We start from the raw sequence: 18,894 nt of genomic DNA on the forward strand, positions 1-18,894 counted from the left end.
AATAAGGAAGGATTACTTATAATGGGAAGCCAGGCGCTGGCCAGCTCTTCATCCTGTGGCCACCTGACTTCCTCCCAGCGCATTCCTGTACTCTGCCAGGGCCACGCTGCCCCACAGACCCCGGCCCCCACACCCACCCCTGCCCCCTGGAAGCCCCTCAGCCTTCCCAGGACAGTGCACTCCTTGTAGGCACTCAGTACTGAGACCTCAGAGAGCCACCCCTTGAGGGTGGCCAGGCCCCCTGCGGCCCACCCAAGTGCAGCCTCTGCCCTCAGCCCCGCCCCCGGTCCCACGGCCCCCACCCCCGATGCCCGGCTGAGACACAGCAGTGGCCCCAGCCTCCCACAAGTCCTCCTGGCCCCTGGGGTTGTTGGCACTGCAGCGGACGGCTCTGCGGGCAGCAGGCAGCTAACGGGTAAGTGTGGTGGGAGCTGCCTCCCCCGGGGGAGCTCTCCCTGCCGGCTGGGGGAGGTGGGTGGCTGCGGGCGGGACTAGGAGGTGCGCTTTGCAAGCTCAGGGTGATCTGGGTCCCTTCACCCCAGAGTCCCCTGTCCCTCCACATGCTGTGCCCAGTCTGCCTCCCTCAGCCAAGCCCAGAACCTGGGGAGCTCCCTTTGCCTGGAGGGGCCCTTGGGCTCCCCCATCGAGCCTGGCCTGCCCAGCCTGAGAGCAGGTCTCAGCACAGGTGCACAGCCCCAGTCCCTGAGACCGGCCAGTTCTGCTTGGCTAGCAAAACACAAGCGGCCTTTCTGCCGCCGCCAGCCCCAGCTGCTCTGCCAAGGGAAGAGTTTGTGGTGCTAACCACAAGTGGGCAGGGGCTCGCGGGGGCCTGGAGGCTCGGAGCCAGGGTCCGAGCTGGAACAGGAGAGGCAGGCCCAGGACGCAGGAGCTGGGTGGGGCAGGGGTGGGCTCGGGAGGTCTCCGCGGAGTAACCCCCAGGGGCGCTCGGGCAGCTGGGGAAGCTGAGGGCCAGGGGGCCACCTCTGGGCACACAAGGAAAGCAACAGTTGGGGGCTCATGGGAGGTGCTCACTTATAAGGTTTGCCAGGTCCCGTCTGGGAGGAGAGAGGGCAGCAGGTGGTAGGGATGACCAGGTGGGAAGCCGCAGGGCCTGGGTGGCTGGGGAGTCCCTGAGGCTGACCAAGGGGTGCAGGTGTGTGGATGGGCGTACATGCATGTGTGTGTGTGCATATTGGCCATGGGCAGGCCCACTGAGTTTGCACTAGACCTCTCACCTCACCCTACCATCCGGGCCCCCAGAGGCGGGTAGCCAGACCCCAGCCCCGGAGCCGCCCGTCTCCTTTCTGACGGTCATGGCCTTTCTCCTCGTCCTTGGCCAGGGTTGGGACTTGGCCTCATTTCCTGCTGCCACCTCCCCAGGAAACAGCTTCTTAGTACCCCCACACCCCCCAGTAAAGCCAAGTCTCCCCAGCACCAGCTGCTCAGCTGAGTAACAAAGCAAACAGGCGATCGCACTGCCCCTGGCCCAGGGTGGCCGGTGGGCTGAGGAGACAGGCTCATCCAGGCCTGCCTTTGGGAGGGCCAGCGCCAAGGCCTCCCAACTTGGAGTCCACCACCCCGAACTCAGCCAAGTAGGGGGGGCATCCTGAGAGCTCCGGGGAGGTGGAGCTGTGGTGGGGGCACGGCAGCAGGTGGACGAGCACTACAGGTGTTGAAAACCCCGTCACCGCCCAACTTGTTTCTTGCACACTATTGATCAGGGAACCCTTTGATTGTCACGAGGGCCCTCGGAATTACACGGGGCCGCTCTGCCAACCAAGCCGGGCTGCACCCAGCAGGTGCTCACCTGATACCCAGCGAGGGTGGTGCCGGCAGGAGGACACGCTGTGGGCCTTAGAGGTCATTGCCAGTAGCACAGTTCGGTTTTGCGTGGCGTGGTGCAGCCGGACCGTAACTGGGGCAGTGAGACCCTCTGGGGGAGGGGCCCAGGCGTGCCACCCTGGGCAAGCCGCTGTCCTCAACGCACTGGCAGCTCCTTGTCTGCCAAGTACAGTCTCCTCTTTTCAAGGAAGCTCCATGGAGGAGACCATCTGGGGCTTTGAAGGCTAGGTAGGAGTTGGTTAGGAGTGGGCTGGCCGGTGGACTTGCCAGCCTGTCCCCAAGGCTGAGGTGGGGAAGGTGGGGGGGGGGAGCTCCTGGTTCTGGCTCCTCCTAGAGGGCAGGGAGGGGTGGGTGAGGCCAGCGCTGGTCTGAATGGGGCGGAGGTCAGGATGACCCCAGAACAGGAGGCCCCGGCCTCCCTCACCACCACCCTTGCCTCTCCTCACTGCCCTTCCTCCTAGCCCCGCTGGCCACCATCACCACCTGCGTCTTCCTTTGTTCTCCTCTTGGCTCACCCACTCCTTCTCCCTCCCCCGCCCCATCACCTGTGCCCAGGTGCTCAGCCCCAGTGGGGCTTCCAGGCACCCGCCCCTCCTTCCCCCTTCACCTTTCCGACATGCTCAGAACCGCCCATTTCACAGACAGGACAACTGAGACTCAAGGGAGGCCAAGTCAGTAGAGATCAGGGAGTCTGGGCTCAAACCCGGTCTGGACTCTCCCCTTGTCTCCACCCTACCTCTTCCGTGCCCAGCCTGTGCCCCCAGCCAAGTGAGCGGCCTGTCAGGTGGAACAACTCTTCCCAAAGCAAACTTTGCACAAGCCAGGTCGCCCTGGGCTCTTCCTGACATTTAATGCGGGCTCCTTCACACGTCCCAGCCTGGGAGGCGCCCCGCCAGGCTCCCCTCTCCCGCCCCTCGGGAGCTGGGGGTGCGGGGTCCAGACTGGGCGGGGGTGAGCCTCTCCTTCCTCGTGGGCACCAGCAGAATCGGAGCAGCTCAGCTCCTCCTCCAGCTCTGGGCCCGAGGAAAGGGTCCCGGGCAGCTGCCCACGCTGGGGTTCCAGCCCCCGACGGTGACAGGGTGGGGCCCAGGTCTCGCTGCCCTCAGCTCATGAGGCCCAAGGGCTGCAGGCATCCAGCTCCTCCCATGCCGCCCAGCCGGCCCCAACCCTCCCCAGGGCACTGGGACGAAGCGGGCTGGACGTGCCTCTGCTGACGCTTCAGGGCCCTGCTGAGAGCCCACCCTGCCTGGCTCAGCCTTTGTGGAGGGCTCCATTCTCAGCCCCTCGGGTCCTCTCTGGACCTCTATCACCCATCAGGCTGCGGGGTGTGCAGCAGCCCGGTGCTGTGCTCCGGGGCCCCAGGGCTGGGCTCAAGGCAGGGCTCTCCTGCAGGGGCCCGGGCAGCTCCCCCCAGGGTAGCTGTCCTACCTGAGGGCTTCACCCATTCCCTATTTCACTGAGGCCAAGATTGAGGCCCCAAGGGTCGGCCGGGGTGCTCCAGGCAGGAACCACAGGAGCCGGTGAAAGCCAGGAGTTCTCTCGCCCTTGGGGACCCACTGCCGGGCTGGGGCAGAGCGTGGGGTTAGGGTTAGGGTTAGGGTTAGGGTTAGGGTTAGGGTTAGGGTTAGGGTTAGGGTGCGACAGCCCTGACCCTCACAGCCCCTGCCTGAGGAGGGTCTGGCGAGGGTTCGTGGGCTCCCGGGGAAGGGCGAGCAGGCTGTACCAGAGAGAGGGGGGCCCGCGGTGCGGGCAAGGTGGAGGCCGAGGTGCAGGTGCTGGGGGCGCATGGAGGCTGAGAAGTGAAGTGTGCTGACAGGCGCTGAGAGGGAAACTGTGCCCCGCCCTTGCGCTGTGAGCAGTGCTCACTCTGAGCGGGGCCTGGGCTGGTGTTCCCCGGCTGACAGGAGGGGCCAGGGAGGAGGTGCGAGCCACCGGCAGCCAGGCCCAAACAGGCCAAGCGGGTGGCCCTTCCGGTCACAGGGCTGAGCCAAGTCTTCCAGAGCCTCCGGGCTCCAATCCTGGGGGTGCTGGCAGCCCTGACGTACACCCCTTCTCGCGGGGGAGCCCCTGGACGCCACCTGTTTCTCTGCCCTTCTCCTCCCGAGGCCCCAGAGCCAGGCTGGGGGGCAGCAGGAGGGTTCTGGGTCCCAGAACCCAGACAGGGCTCAGGCTCCAAGGTCCTGGGAGATGAGCCAGCCACCTCGGGGATGGAGGAGGAGACTGAGGCCCCGAGGGGCCAGGGACGGCCCGGCGCCTCGCACACGAGTCCAGGGGGCAGAGGGCAGGAACGGAGCTCACAGCTAGAGACATGACGCCTCGCGCCCTTTCCAAGCTGCAGCCCCACTTGGAGCCCTCTCTAGGCTCAGGCTGCACCTGTGCCTCCAGGCTGCCACCCGGACCCCATTGACGCCAGCACTGTGGGGCTGGGGTCAGTGAGCACAGGCAAAAGGGAGTGGGCATCAGAGACGACCCCAGGGGTTCACCTGCACCATCAGAGAGGAAGGTGGAGCCGAGTCTTGAGTTCAAGTCCCTGCTCAGCCACACACGCACAGGTGCCCCGTGGCGGGTCACAGCACCCAGGTCTGTTGGGTGGGAATGATACTGGAAAGAAAGGGGGTTACAGGTCAGGCAAGGCCTCTCTCAGCCACCCCTAGGGACCCATCTCCCCTCTCTCTGCCCTTGGAGACCCTGAGAAGGCTGGAGTTGCCTACTGGAGGTGTCCAACAAGGCAAGACCAAAACTCCAGGCAAGAGTGGGCGGTCAGGAGGGAGCCTGGCACTTCTGAACCCACCAGTCTAAGGGTCTGTTTTGGGGGCGAGTGGCTGGGGCTCCCTGGGAGGGGGGAGTGTCAGGGAAGCAGAGGAAGAGTGGGAGGGGCAGGGCAAGGGGGAGGAGAAGGCTGGGGGGTTGTGATTCAGAGAAGTCAGACTCTGTGGGCCAGGCCGTGGGCAGTGGCCTGGGGCTCCCCCGCACCTCCCCGGGTGCTCCTCTCTCCAAGGTGCTGACCAGCTGCCTGGCCGGCCCACGTGGCCCCTGCCCACTTTGCATGGCTCCTGGCCCAGGGCCTAGGGCCAGGGATTTGGATGGGCAGAGGGACAGCCAGGGCGGTAGGTACTGGAGGAAGCCAGGGCCCCCACGGAGGCCTCCTGCTCCTGGAGCAAGGCTCGCGGGGAGCTGAGAGCCGCGTGAGGGGTGGCTCCGCAAGCCCTGCCCACCTCAGCTCTGTCCTTTCTCTTGGGGACCTGAAGCTGGGGGCTCAGGCTCTGGGAGGACTAGGGCTGGAGCCCAGGCTCGAGCGGGGAGCTGAGGCCCAGTCACTCCACCCAGAACCCCCCGGAGTTGGGGCCTGGGTTCATTGAGACTCACAAGGACTCTCCCCACCGTGACGGTGGGCACCTTAGTGGAGACCCCCAAGCTGGCTGATCCCTGCAGCTGAGGCGCCCAGCACTAGGGTGGGACTTGAGCCCACCGAGGCCCCAGAGGTGAGACAGGGAACAGCTGTGCCGAATCCCTGGCTTTGGGTCCCCCTCCCTCTCTCCTCACTTGGCCTTCCTGGGGGAGTGGGCAGTGCTGAGAGCAGGGCCAAGGTGGTGCATCCCCCTGGCCGCCACCCCGCCCAGCCGCCCTGTTCTCCACCAGCTGTTACCACACTTTCTTTGTGTGCAGTGGCAGGAAGGAGCCGGGACACGCCGAGCCTTAATCCAGATATGTGGCTTAATCTAGAAGGGATCATCTCGAGGTTGGGAAGCCGGAGGCATTGCTCGGGAGACGGCAGCCCCTGGGGTCCTGCCAGCGAGGCTGTGGGAGGGCTGGGTCTGCAGCACCAGGGACCAGCCTCGGCAGAGACTGGCTTGTCCCCTGTCTGCGCCCGTGGGCCCCAAGGGCGGGCCTCACCAGGGTGCAGTCACGCAAGCACAGAGGAGGGAGCTGCTAGGAGGCCGCCCTGGGGAGGAGGGCCCTGGACTGTCTGCGGTGACCAGGAAGGGATGTCTGTGGCAAAGGCACAGCCCAAGAGAGGGCAGCCATGTTGTGCTCGCTGCAAAAGGGCCAGGCGGGAGACGGCAGCCTCAGTAGAGCCTGGATGTGTGGTCACCGTGTCCAGCCCTGACTCCGCCCCGTCCAGCCTGAGAATCCCCTGCTTGCTCTGGGCCTCACTCACTGTCTGCACCTGTAGTCAGCCGTGCAGTGGGTGTGAGGCCTCTCCACGCTCTCATTGTCTGGGCTGGGCAGGCTTTGCCTCGGGGTGGCCATCAGCACCTAACAGGGAGCCAAGGAGATTCTTCCTCTTGATTCACTCCCCAGATGGCTGCAACAGTCAGGTCCGGGCCAGGCTGAAGACAGGAGGCAACAACTCCAACTGAGTCTCCTACGTGTGCAGGGGCCCAAGCACTCGGGCCATCTTCCACTGCCTTCCCAGGCACATTGGCAGGGAGCTGGATTGGAAACAGAGCAGTTGGGGCTCGAACTGGTGCTCTGATTCAGGGTGCCGGGCATTGCAGGTGGCAGCTTAACCTGCTAGGCCACCGCAGCAGCCCCCATAGGGTGCTCTTGCACACAGCTGTGTCAGATGAACAGTTACAGAGTTTGGAAGTGGGGTGTAGCAAGCACCCAGGGGTGGGGCATGATCGGCCAAGGAGCCGGGCTAGGAAGATGGGCCTGCCACAGCAGGAGCCTGGGGGAATATAGTCCCGAGAGCAGAATCCAGGCACGGCAGGCTGTGTAGGTAGCGTCCCCTGAGCCCCACTGTCACATCTATAAAACAGGACGCGTGAGTCCACGTCACCCAGCTGTGGGTGGTAAAGGCATAAGGTGGGTGCACGCCCTGGGCGCGGATGTGGGAGGGGCCGCTGTGCAGTTCCCTGTTCCCTCCCAGTCCAGCCTGGAGCCCGAGGAGATGCAGAGTCGCAGGCTGTGCACACCTGCCCCGACTCCCTGACCAGTAAGGCATGGCGCCCCCATACCCGGGCTGCCTGGGGGCAGACAGTGGGACCTTTCTCCCCACAGCCCACGGCTAATCAGTCCCGAGCTTTCACTCGGGAGGGGTTGGGGCTGGGACCGGGCTTGGTGGGGCACAGGCTCCCTGGCGTTTGGGAGCAGGGTGAGAGGGGCCGGGCTGCGCGGTGTGGTGGGGAGGCAGCGCTCGCTGCAGGTGAAGACGCCCAGTGCCAGGCATCCCGGGAGCTGGCTTCAGGTCCCTTGTGTCTGCCCTGGAGTTCCCCCTGGGCAAGCTCAGGATGAGAACAAGGCCGGGCTATGAGAATGAGGCCTGACTGCCTCTCGGCCCGGAAGGGAGGGACGCAGGGGCCGTGCGGCTCACTCAGCACGGTGTCAAGGATGTGTCCTCCTTATAGCCCGGCCCAGCCAGCGCGGCCACCTGCCCTGCCCCTCTGCCCGCGCAGGCCCTCAAGCACCATGGCTGCCTCCCATCCCATCTGTGGCCTAGGCCAAGCAAACAGGAGCGCCACGAGGGAAGCCTGTTCTTCTTGGAAAGGCTTCCATCTCCTTGGCCGGAGGCCCAGGGTATTGGCAGGCTCTGTCCTAGCGTGGCAGCGGCGGGGGGTGGGGGGCCTGGGGACGTGAATGGGGTGCGATGAGAGGGGTGGGGGGCAGAAGGGGCTCCCTAGGGGTGGAGCTGCCTAAGGGAGTAGGGCGTGGGTGCAGGCCAGGGTGGGGCCCCGGGGCAGAGCGGGCTGGGTAAATACCAGGGGCCCACAGCACACACAGCTGTTTGCACAGAAGGACCTGAGCGGGTGCCAGGCCTGCCCTCTGTCCTCCCAGCTCTGGCCCCCGTTAGGCCCAGGGCACCCCACCCCACCCTGACCTTTCTTTCCATGTCACTTAAAGGGGATAAAGGGGATCTTTTTTTTTTTTTTTAAAGATTTATTTATTTGAAAGGCAGAGTTAGAGGCAGAGACAGAGGCCTAGGCAGGGAGAGAGATGTCTTTCATCCGATGGTTCACCTCCCCAAATGGCAGTGGCTGGAGCTGAGCTGATCTGAAGCCAGAAGACAGGAGCTTTTTCCGGGTCTCCCACGGGGGTGCAGGGGCCTAAGCACTTGGGCCATCTTCTACTGCTTTTCCAGGCCACAGCAGAGAGCTGGACTTGAACTGGTGCCCGAATAGAATGCTGGCACTGCAGGCGGTGGCCCCACCTGCTACACGATAGCGCCAGACCCTTAAAGGGGCTCTTGAAGGAGAGAGTTGAAGCCAGAGGGAACACCCTTCCCCTCGCTGGCATTCTCCCCACTCCAGACAGCTTCGGGGCTGCCGAGAGAGGTGGGAAGGGTGGGCACTGCCCAAGGCCGCTGGGTGAGGGAGCTTGCATCCGGCTTGGGCTCCCCTCACCAGCCGTGCTGCCGGGCAGGAAGGCACACCATTTGCTGAGCTGCACAGAGGTGTCGGGCGTGTGAGCTGTGGCCTTAGAGACGCCGCAGGTGTCTTCCACCCTGGGTTCTGGCCTTGCGGCCCCTGGGCTGAGGCAGAACCCCTCCCTGCCTCGGCTGCGCCGTGAGCCCTGGAGCTTCCGCCGGCAGAGCTTTGACAGGAGCCTCCCCGTGCTCCCGAGGGACGCCTGCGATTCCCAAACTGCATTCCCGAGTCCCGAGACAAGGCGCTGCTGGCGTGCCCAGGCTTCCGTTTCCACAGCTCTGATGGGGGCCTGTGGACACGAGCTTCCGGCCAGCCCCCAAGCAGTGCTGGCCTGGGTGCTCCTCCCTGAGAGGACAGCTTTAAAACAGTCCCTGGGGTCAGCGCTGTGGTGCAGCTGGTAAAGCCGCCGCCTGCAGTGCCGGTTCGAGTCCCAGCTGCTCCACTTCTGATCCAGCTCTCAGCTGTGGCCTGGGAAAGCAGTGGAAGATGGCCCAGGTGCTTGGGCCCCTGCACCCTCGTGGGAGACCTGGAAGAAGCTCCTGGTTCCTGGCTTTGGATTGGCGCAGCTCTGGCTGTTGCGGCCATCTGGGGAGTGAACCAGCAGATGGAAGACCTCTCTCTCTGCCTCTGCCTCTCTGTAACTCTGCCTTTCAAATAAATAAATCTTAAAAAAACACACACACACAGCCCCCCAGCCCCATCCCGCGGGAGGACACAGATGGGCGTGCACGCAGCACGTCCCCCTGCTCCTTGCCCGCCTTCCCCGCTGCCGCTCTCCTCCTCCGCCACAGCCTGGATTTGTCCACTCTCCGGCCCCCAGATTTCGGCCTGGCCCTGAAACCCCTGTGCTTTGGTGCTCACCCAGCCCCCACCGCCCCTGTCACCCGACTGCCCACGGTGGGGGGGGCAGGGTTCGGAGACAGGGGCCTGGGTGGGCAGAGCCTTGAGACAGCAGTGAGTTTCATGGCTGGGTCTGGAGCCAGCGGCTTCCCACCGCCCCTGCTGGCCCCAGGAGCGCTCCGCACGTGGGCACCACCCCCACACGGCTGCTCCTTCCTCCAGGGTCCCGGGAACCCAGCCCTCAGTGGTCACCTCAGGAGTGTTACCCCTGTGGCTTCAGTCAGTCGCGTCCCCCAGATGGCCCTGTGCGGGAGGAAGGGGCCGTCCCCGCCCAGCTTCCCAGGCAGGCCCTGGCCTGCGTCCCCCTCTCCCTTCCCTGGCCGGGATTGGGGGGTGGGCAGGGCTCCTCTTTCGCCTCCTCCCCTACCTCTGCAGACTGAAAGAAAAACTTGCTTAGGTTAGTGGAAAGATCTGGACATCAGGGTCCTGGCCCAGGCCTCAATTTGCTCACCTGCCAACTGGGGCTAAGCCTGCCTTCTGCCGCGGGCGCAGAGTGAGGGCCAGCCCTCGGAAGGCTGCTGCAGGCACACTGCGTGGTGAGGACTCGCTGCCCCAGCCAGCCCGGCTCCCTGGGGGAGTGGCCCGTCTCCAGGCTTGCCCTGTCCTCGCTGCCCAATGACCCAGAAGCCGCCAGCCCCCTCCCAGCCCAGCGCACTGCCCATTGGGCCCCTCATCCCCGTAACCAGCTTAGCAGCCCCATGGGGTCGGGTTAGCGCTCAGACCTGACTCTCCTTGCTCTGTCATTCCTACAGACGCAGCTGCCGGCACCAGCAGCAGCGGCATGGGCAGCGCCAGCCCGGGCCTGAGCAACCTGCCCCCCGGCCGTCCCCTGCTGCCTCCCGACACTGCGCTGCGGACGGGCCTCGAGAAAGGGGCAGCGGGGGCGGCCGGGGGCCGGGACTGGAGCCCCAGTCCACCCGCCACGCCCGAGCAGGGCCTGTCTGCCTTCTACCTCTCCTACTTCGACATGCTGTGCCCCGACGACAGCGGCTGGGCAGCCAAGGGCCCTGGGGCCGGCTCCCGGGAAGAGCCGCCCGAGGAGCCTGAGCAGTGCCCGGTCATCGACAGTCAAGCCCCGGGGGGCGGCCTGGACTTGGTGCCCGGCGGGCTGAGCCTGGAGGAGCACTCGCTGGAGCAGGTGCAGTCCATGGTGGTGGGGGAGGTGCTCAAGGACATCGAGACGGCCTGCAAGCTGCTCAACATCACGGCGGGTGAGCCCCTCCCACCCCAGCGGCGCGGTGGGCTCTGGCCACCTCTGTCCCCATCTGCAGTGGCCCCCAGGGGTGCTGGCCCTTGTACACAGACAGTGAGCTCCTAACACACCATGGCTGGGGAGGGTCTCTGGGCTCTGACCACACCGGCCCAGAGCCCCCACCTCACAGGAGCTGAAGCGAATCCAAGCTCTGCTCTGCCTGGCCCGTCACTTCCTCCGGGACTCAGTCCTGCTCCCTCCTCGTGCACCCGGCTGCAGGCACACCACCCTCCTTGCCGTCCTCACCACACTCACCTCAGGACCTTTGCACCTGCTGTCCCCTCAGTCTGACATGACACGAAGAAAACATCATAAAAAAGGAACACGCGTGTCCCTGAGCTCTTGACTCCCCCCCACCTCCTCCAGGGGCCCTGGCCTCGATGGCCGCCTCGCCTTGAGGCCTCCCCAACCCCTCCACTGAAATCACTGCCACACCCCTGTCTGCCACTCCTCCCGCCTTTCTTTCCGAGATGCTGCGGATTCTTGAAGCCCTGTTTGCCGTCCATGTCCCCCCACTGGGAAGGGAACCCCACGATACCGGTTTTCGTTCATCTGGCTCGTCACTAGCTTCCCAGTCCTCGGCTGCCACCTTGAACTTACTGAGCGTTCCATAGCAGCTGTTGGGCGAACTCCACCACGAGAACCCCTAAATGTGTCAGGCTCCGTCCTGGGCCCCGTGGAACCGAGCGGTGAACACGACACAAAAGCCCCCCTGTTCCCGGGGAGGACCTGACAGGGGGCGGGGGGCAGATGCTTAATGAATAGAGCAGCGTGTCTGTGGGAGGCCCCGGTGAGGGGGGAATACCGTGTGTCTGCCAGCCGGCAGGCGTAGGCATGGGGCTGGGGCCCCCATCGTGTCTCCCTGGGTCTCTGGGTGCTGGAGCACGCCCCTCTGCACAGCTCTCACGTGGGTCACAGGCATGGTCTGGCGACCCTCAGGCCCAGCCCTGCCCGCAGCGGTCCTGCTGGCGTCCCCACCGCCGGGCGCCAGGCCTCCTGTTTCCCAATGCTCATGCCAGCCCCACCCCAGGAGCTTCCCCACCGCACCTCCCCCCACCCCCACCCCCGGCTTGGCAAAAGCCTGCTTTTGGGACAATGGGGACAGAGACAAATTGCTTTGACTTCTAGGAGGGAAATGGGTGCATTGAGGATGCAGGCAGCCTGCAGGTCACCCGCTGGGGCGCTGGCGGGGACTGCGTGGCTCACCTGGGGGCGGAGGCCCACGGCAACCCAGCAGCCCCGCCTCCACCTGCGCGCCCAGCCAAGCTCAGCCACAGCAGCGCCCTCCCAGCGGGACACACACACACACACACACACACACACACGACCTGGCAGAGTCCTGCTCCCGCCCCAGCCCCACCTGAGCCCTGCCTGCCCGGAACAGCCCCTGTGCCGCCCCCTACCCCGCGCTGGGGCCAGGCGAGAGGGTGCAGTTCATGTGTCACAGCGGGTGGGGGCGCTGTTCTCACTCCTGGCTGTGCTTTCTCCTTCCAGGGCAGGGGCTCCCCGCAAAGGCCCCCTGGTGGCCAGGAGGAGGCTCCAGGGGCCGGGAAGGAGGAGGCCTGAATGAGGGGGGTGCAAAGCACCTGGTGGCCTTGCCCCAGGGCCCTGGCTCCTCCCTCGCCCCCATTTCCTGGGTACCTGCCACCACAAGGGCCCTGTCCCCTCCGCACGGGAGCCCAGTCCTGAACTATGCCCTGTTCCCGGGTGCCCGTCGCAGGAGGGGCCACCCTGAGCCCCGGGGCTGAGGGTCTGTCTCTTGTCCAGACCCGGTGGACTGGAGCCCTGGCAACGTGCAGAAGTGGCTCCTGTGGACCGAGCACCAGTACCGGCTGCCCCCCGTGGGCAAGGCCTTCCAGGAGCTGGGCGGCAAGGAGCTATGCGCCATGTCGGAGGAGCAATTCCGCCAGCGCTCGCCCCTGGGCGGGGACGTGCTGCACGCCCACCTGGACATCTGGAAATCAGGTGAGTTGTGGCCTGGGGGGGGGCTGTCCCTCCTGCGCTCCTGGACAGGACCCAGTGGGGAAGCAGCCCTGGGCCCTCACCCTCACTCCATTCTGGGTCTCAGATCCAACAGCAGCTGCCTCCCTGGGTCCTGAGTGACCGCAGGGAGCTCGACCCACTGCCAGCCCAGTCATGTCCCCAGAAGCCTGGGGCAGAGCCCGTGGGATGTGTGGCCAGCCTTGTCAGAGGCCGGCCTTGTCGGAGCTGGGCCTCTGGGGCTATGCAGTCCCTGTGTTCCTTTTTAACATATGTTTGTCTTGCTTTGCTTTTCATTAAAGAAGCATTGAAGGATCAAAGCTGCATGGCTTTTTTTAAAGGTCCCAGGGAAAAATTATTATTATGAACAGAGACTTGCCCTCCCACTCCTGCTCCTGCCCCAGGCAGCTACTGTATTTTTCCCCCACCAAAATTAGCTTGTTTGTGAGACGGAATTCTCCCATTCACTGACTCCCCAGATGTCCGAAACAGCTGGAGAGAAGTGGGAGTCAGGAACTTTTTTTTTTTTTTTTTGACAGGCAGAGTGGACAGTGAGAGAGAGAGACAGAGAGAAAGGTCTTCCTTTGCCGTTGGTTCACCCCTCAGTGGCCACTGCGGCCGGCGCTCTGCGCTGATCCTAAGCCAGGAGCCAGGTGCTTCTCCTGGTCTCCCATGCGGGTGCAGGGCCCAAGCACTTGGGCCATCCTCCACTGCACTCCCGGGCCACAGCAGAGAGCTGGCCTGGAAGAAGGGCAACCGGGACAGAATCCGGTGCCCTGACCAGGACTAGAACCCAGGGTGCTGGCCCAGCAGGCGGAGGATTAGCCTTGTGAGCCGTGGCACTGGCCAGGAACTTTTTTTAAAGATCCATTTATTGATCAATTTATTTGAAAGGCAGAGTGACAGAGAGGGAGAGAGCTTGTATAAGCAGGAAGATGAATGGGAGCAGAGCAGCCTCAAACCACCACTCTGCCATGGGATTCTGGCACTGCAGTTTGTTTTTTTTAAGAAATATTTCCATCTTTCTTTTAAAGATTTATTTATTTGAAAGTCAGAGTTACACAGAGAGAGAGAGGAGAAGCAAAGAGAGAGAGAGGTCTTCCATCTGCTGGTTCACTCCCCAGATGGCCGCAATGGCCAGAGCTGTGCTGATCCGAAGCCAGGAGCCAGGAGCTTCTTCTGGGTCTCCCACACGGGTACAGGAGCCCAAGCACTTGGGTCATCTTCTACTGCTTTCCCAGGCCACAGCAGAGAGCTGGATCAGAAGTGGAGCAGCCGGGACTTGAACTGGCGCCCACAAGGGATGCTGGCATTGCAGGCCTTACCAGCTATGCCACAGCGCTGGCCCCTCGCATGCAGTTTGAACTCTTCTCTCAACATAAGCAGCCCCAGACTCTCACCCAGCCCTCCACCCCGGTGCACCTCAGACCCGGTTCCCTGTCAGTCTGGCGGCCTCTACCCCGTTCCTTCTAATGGCTGTGCCCAGATGTTTAAGCTGCCTGGATCTCTGGGGCGCCCACTGAGTGTCTGGCACTTTGCTCGTTGAGTCAAGGCCCCTGAACCAGGAGACAGGAGCTACTCGTGTGGCCCCATCAGGGACCAGTGTCCTGCCTTGCTAGTAGGTAGTCAGTGCCAGTGCAGGAGTGGGAGTGGGAGAGACGGGGGCGGGGGGGCTGTAGGAAGCGGCAGCTGGAGAGCAGGAGGTGGGGCTTGTGATGCCAGCGCTGAGTGAGAGGCCTGCCGGCCAGGCCGGGTGAGGAGGGCACGGCCAGGCCGGGTGAGGAGGGCACGGCGAGCCCCAGGGCCGCGGCCCGTCTGAAGCGGAGGAGCTGTGTGCAGGGTCTCTGAGACCCCCAGCTCTGCAACCCTGTATTTGCTTCCAGGAAGCAGTTCCTGGTAAACAACCTGCCCTCCCTCATTGGCGGGAGGCCGTGGGGGCCACCCCCGCCAGCCCCAGGGGCTTCCGTGGCCCCACAGTCCCACCCAAAGCCCTCCCTCCTCCACCCTCGGGGCTCTCCCGGGTCCCCAACCACCTCTCCTTGCCCCACAGCGGCCTGGATGCAAGAGAGGACCTCCACCGGGCCGATGCACTACTGCGGTGAGCCGGGAGGGGCCGGGGGCTTGGGGGTCGGGAGCCGGGAGGCCCGCGGCGCCCCACTCGGCGCCCCACTCACCGCTGCCTCCCTGGCCACGCAGCCTCCACCCCCGAGGAGAGCTGGACCGACGGCGAGGTGGACTCGTCCTGCTCCGGGCAGCCCATCCACCTGTGGCAGTTCCTCAGGGAGCTGCTGCTCAAGCCGCACAGCTACGGCCGCTGCATCCGGTGGCTCAACAAGGAGAAGGGTGAGCGGCGCCCGGGGCGGGGGGGGGGGACCTGAGCCCCGAGGCTGGGGCGTCCTGCTGGGAGGGCCCCTGGGCTGTGTGCGCGGAGCGGGCAGCGGGGGATGGCGAGGCGCAGGAAGGGTCAGCTTTTGGGTTTGCGATTTCCCCGTGAGGCTACACACTTCTGGTCCCCAGCACTTTGGGTGAAAATCCAGTATTACAAATGATGGCAGCTCCAACGCGCGATCAATGTAAAAACTATGACGGTGCTTTACTAAGTCCTAGAAAGCCTGTGTGTATTTCACAGTGGCGCCCACCGCACGTGGCTGGGCTGCTGTGTTAGGCAGCGGGGCTCCGTGGTGTGTGTGTGTGTGTGTGTGTGTGATGTATGTGTACTGTTCTGTGTGTGCACATGTGCATGTCTATATGTGTGCATGCATACATGTGTGTGAACGGCTCTGTGCACACATGTGTACATCTGTGCGCATGCGCACATCTCTGTGTATGCCTGTGCACGTGTGTATGTGTGTAAATATGTATTTGTGTGCGTGCATGTGTGTATGCATACGTGTGTGCATGTGTGTATGTCTATATGTGCGCATGTGCACATCTCTATATTTGTGTCTCTGTGTGTGCATGCACATGTGTACGTGTGTGTGTGTGTGTGTGTGTTTTGGAAGTGGCTCAGAGACAAGAAACAAGAAACCTGGATTCCAGGCCCCACCCTGCCATAGTAGCTGCGGGTGCCTGGACCTCAGTGTTTTCATCTGTGAAATGGACGGGACTCCAGCTCCCAGGAAGCCTTCACTGAGCATGTGCCCTGGCGCCACACTCTCTCAGCTGACATTTGCGGAGAATTGCTCTGTCCTGGGGGAGGGGAGGGCTCCGCCCACCCTGTGCTTGAGGAACCTGGCGCCTTGTAGGAAAAGTGGCGGTGAGATGAGCCCGTGTGTGGACTGCTTTAGCGCTGTGGTGGGGCTGTGGGGGCAAGAGAGAGGGAATCAGCTGTGTTTGAGTCCAGGAGGACTTCCTGGAGGGGGAAGATGAGGACTAAGATGGAGGGGGTAGAGGAGACATGCTTGTGCAAGACGTGGTGAACTGAGTGAACCTGTCTTCAAGGCCAGTCCCACGAGCCAGGAAGGGCTGGTTCATCCGGGCAGGCGCCCTGGAGGGGGTGTGCTGGCCCAGGCCTCGGCAGGAGGTCCCAAGTTGCAAGTTGCACGCTCTGCAGCAGCCAGCCACACAGGCTGCCACCACCCCTCTCTTGCAGGCAGAAGGGAGTCGGGGTGGGCTGCAGAGGCAGCAAAAAGGCAGGGCCAGGACTCAAGTCCCGGAGGCCCCGGCCCAGCCCTCCCACCATCACGTGCTGCCAGAGAAGGCTGAGATGGCTGAGAATGGCAACGAGGCTAGATCAGGCTTGGCAACTACAAGGTCACCAGCAACAGGGGCCGGGGGCGATTTTGCCAAACAGGCCGTGGGCACCGCCATAAGCCATACAGGCTGTCCTTGGAGAGTTTAGAGGCTGGCAAGGGCCAGGCCCGCCCGATCTCCAGATCCCCACTAAGGAGCGTATGAGCTCGCCCCACACCATGGGCCTGGCGGCTGCAGAGCCTTCACCGCTGAGTGTGTTGTAGCCCTCAGCACGGCCAGGACGGCAGGTGTCCCTGCAGCCAGCTGGGCCACCGCCCGGAGCAGAGGGAGGCGGGCGCTGGTCCCCTCCGTCCTGCAGGGACTGAGCTGCCGGTCTCCGTCTCCCTCCTTCTGCCACTCCCCGCCTGCACCGCCCGGCTGTCTGGACCCTCCTGCTCCCCAGGAATCTTCAAAATCGAGGACTCTGCCCAGGTGGCCCGACTGTGGGGCGTCCGCAAGAACCGGCCGGCCATGAACTACGACAAGCTGAGCCGCTCCATCCGCCAGTATTACAAGAAGGGCATCATCCGAAAGCCGGACATCTCCCAGCGCCTCGTCTACCAGTTTGTGCACCCAGTCTGAGGGCTGCAGGCCAGGCCTCACCCAGCCTCCCGCCTGCCTGCCCCTGAGCTGGAGTGGAAGGCGCAGGCCGCTCTGAAGTCCAAGGTCGGGGGGCTGGGGGGCGGCCTGCTGCTCCCAGGATATCGGCGAGCTCTCAGCAGCCGAGGCATCCCGGGGCGGGGGCTTCCTCCTCAGATCTGGAGCACACAGGGTGCCAGGGCTGGCCTCGGTGTCCCCTGCCCCCCCAGGGGGACCATCCTCCACTGGCCCTGACCCCAAGATTCCCGGAGTGAAGCCTACAGCAGGCAGTGACTTGGCCAAGGCCACTACACTCCTCTGTCCCCACATTCCCTGCCACCCATTCTGGCTGCACCCCAAGTTGGGGAGCCAGGAGTGTCCCTGGGGATGGATAATAAAGATGCTAGAGAACTGATACCTGTCTAGTGTCTGTGCAGTGAACGGCACAGCCCTGAGGCCTCCAGGGGTCAAAAGAGCTCATAGGGGCCCGGAGCAGTCAGGGAAGGCTTCCTAGGGGAGGAGGCACTGTGTGGAACCTAAAAGGAAAGGGATCATTGGCAGCAGCTATGGAGAGAAGCAGTGGCTCGGGTCCTCAAGGCCCAGAGAGGCAGGAAGGGGCCCCTCGCTCCCCGAATCTGTGTGGGCTGCAAGGGAGGCGGGCTGGGGCCGAAGGGGAACTGCGGGGAGGAGCAGAGCGAGCAGGCGTCCTCCACAGGGTTCTGTGTGTGTGTGTGTGTGTGTGTGTGTGTGTTGGGGCGGGGGCGCCCTGGGCCTCCTGCCCTGGCCCTGCTTGGCCAGCTAAGGAGAAGGGGGCACTGCAGTCCCCTGCTGGGGTCCTGGTGGGTGGGCCTGACAACCGCAGGTGTGAGAGTCCCAGGTGCCTGCTGGGGAGAGGGGGTGGACTTGTGTTTGTGCACACGAGGCTGAGGAGCCCCAGGCCGACCGCCACCTCCTGGGCAAAGCCGCTCGGCTCCCTCCTGCTTCTCGACACTTCCTCCTGGGCACCTGCTATGTGCCAACAGCTCCCCCTGCCTTTTTTTTTTTTTTATTGTTGACCTAATCAGGAGGTAGGGGTTACCCCCCCCCCCATTCTGCAAATGATGAAACTGAGGCACAGAGTGGTTAGGCGACTTGCCCACACAGAGGATTCACAGCAGAACCAGGAACTGACCCACACCAGTTTCTCCCAAGGCCAGGGCTCTCTCACCCTCCATCCACTCCTGCTGTGTGACTGGCCACCACCCTCAGCCGCCGCCACCCAGGCCGCCGAGGGTTAAGTGCCACCCTGTACTGCCGCCTTCTACCCCCAGCAATTTTATTGTCTTCAGAAGAAAGTGTTCTCCTGGCAGTGAGCAAACAGCACCTTGGCATCTGTGGCTGGGACCGGACTGGGAGGAGGGGGCCCTGCCCCAGGCCTGTGCCTTGCTGGGTCTCCGCTGCCTCCCGCCCCCCAGGGAGGGGGCAGGCTGGGACCCTGGCCAGAACCAGGTGCAGCTTTGCTGAACTGGTTTTGTCTCCAGCCAGCCCTCCCTGTCCCCAGCTGAGTCCCTGGTGCCACCTGCTTGTACGTCCCCAGCTGGGCTTCAGCCTCACAGCTCAGGCTGGGGAGGTGGCATGGGAGGGGGGCGGGTTAGAGGCTGGGACTGAGGAGCTGGGGGCCCCGTGGGACAGCTCCCTGAAGGCAAACTCTGACCTGCCAGTGACACCTAGGAGCTGGCAGCAAGGTGCCCTTGACCCCTGTCCACAGACCACGCCTCTGGGGTTCCCATAGCCCAGTGCAACAGCCTCCATGCATGGCCCAGAAAACGTTCTGTCTTTACCAGGGGAGTCTTGTGTCTGGCTAAAACCCAGGCTTCAAATGCAGGCAGGTTTGGGGCAGGAGCGGAGCTGGGTGAGCCAGCAGATCTGCTGCCCTGCACACCCCGAGGCTGGGGAAAGTGGCAGGTGCATGGCGGCGGGGTACGCGTCTGCGGTGAGTGTGAGAGGGTTCCCAGGGTCAGAGAGGCTGCACAGGGACATGGCGCTGGCCCCAGGGAACTAAGGCCGGGACTGGGGTGGGAACAGTGAAGTGGACAGACCTGGGACTCCTGCCATGCCCCCGAGGAGACCTAGGTGGGTGTGGGGTACAGCTGGGGGTTGAGGAGCTGGGGCAGCTCTGGTCCTGCCCATCTGCCTGAGAAACTCCCCTGGGAATGCCCTCAGACTCAGGCAGGACCCAGGAAAGCACGGAGCTGCCCGGTG

At 64.0% G+C, this 18,894-nt stretch overlaps 1 protein-coding gene across 2 annotated transcripts; it reads left to right on the plus strand.

Moving 5' to 3' along the window:
- Positions 1–41: 41 nt before the first annotated feature.
- On the plus strand, positions 42–17,068 carry SPDEF (SAM pointed domain containing ETS transcription factor). 2 transcript variants are annotated; one of them, XM_051854809.3, is made up of 6 exons: positions 42–415; positions 9,863–10,321; positions 12,130–12,327; positions 14,393–14,440; positions 14,539–14,685; positions 16,478–17,068. In XM_051854809.3, exons 2-6 carry the CDS (start codon positions 9,892–9,894, stop codon positions 16,654–16,656), a joined length of 1,002 nt encoding a protein of 333 aa, XP_051710769.2. In that variant the 5' UTR covers positions 42–415; positions 9,863–9,891; the 3' UTR covers positions 16,657–17,068. The 2 variants fall into 2 exon arrangements, with proteins under 2 accessions (XP_051710769.2, XP_069930272.2); XM_070074171.2 differs by lacking the exon at positions 42–415 and adding an exon at positions 6,707–6,781.
- Positions 17,069–18,894: the final 1,826 nt, after the last annotated feature.

This window comes from Oryctolagus cuniculus, chromosome 5 (assembly GCF_051225735.1).
Source record: "Oryctolagus cuniculus isolate XC-2025 breed Fujian yellow rabbit chromosome 5, ASM5122573v1, whole genome shotgun sequence".
Taxonomy (NCBI): Eukaryota; Metazoa; Chordata; class Mammalia; order Lagomorpha; family Leporidae; genus Oryctolagus; species Oryctolagus cuniculus.

Bases quoted from the DNA above. Each gene is read 5' to 3' on its own strand.
- SPDEF (XM_051854809.3), top strand. From the start codon at position 9,892: ATGGGCAGCGCCAGCCCGGGCCTGAGCAACCTGCCCCCCGGCCGTCCC. The intron at 10,322-12,129 runs GTGAGCCCCTCC...TCTCTTGTCCAG, and splicing joins GCTGCTCAACATCACGGCGG to ACCCGGTGGACTGGAGCCCT. The intron at 12,328-14,392 runs GTGAGTTGTGGC...CTTGCCCCACAG, and splicing joins CCTGGACATCTGGAAATCAG to CGGCCTGGATGCAAGAGAGG.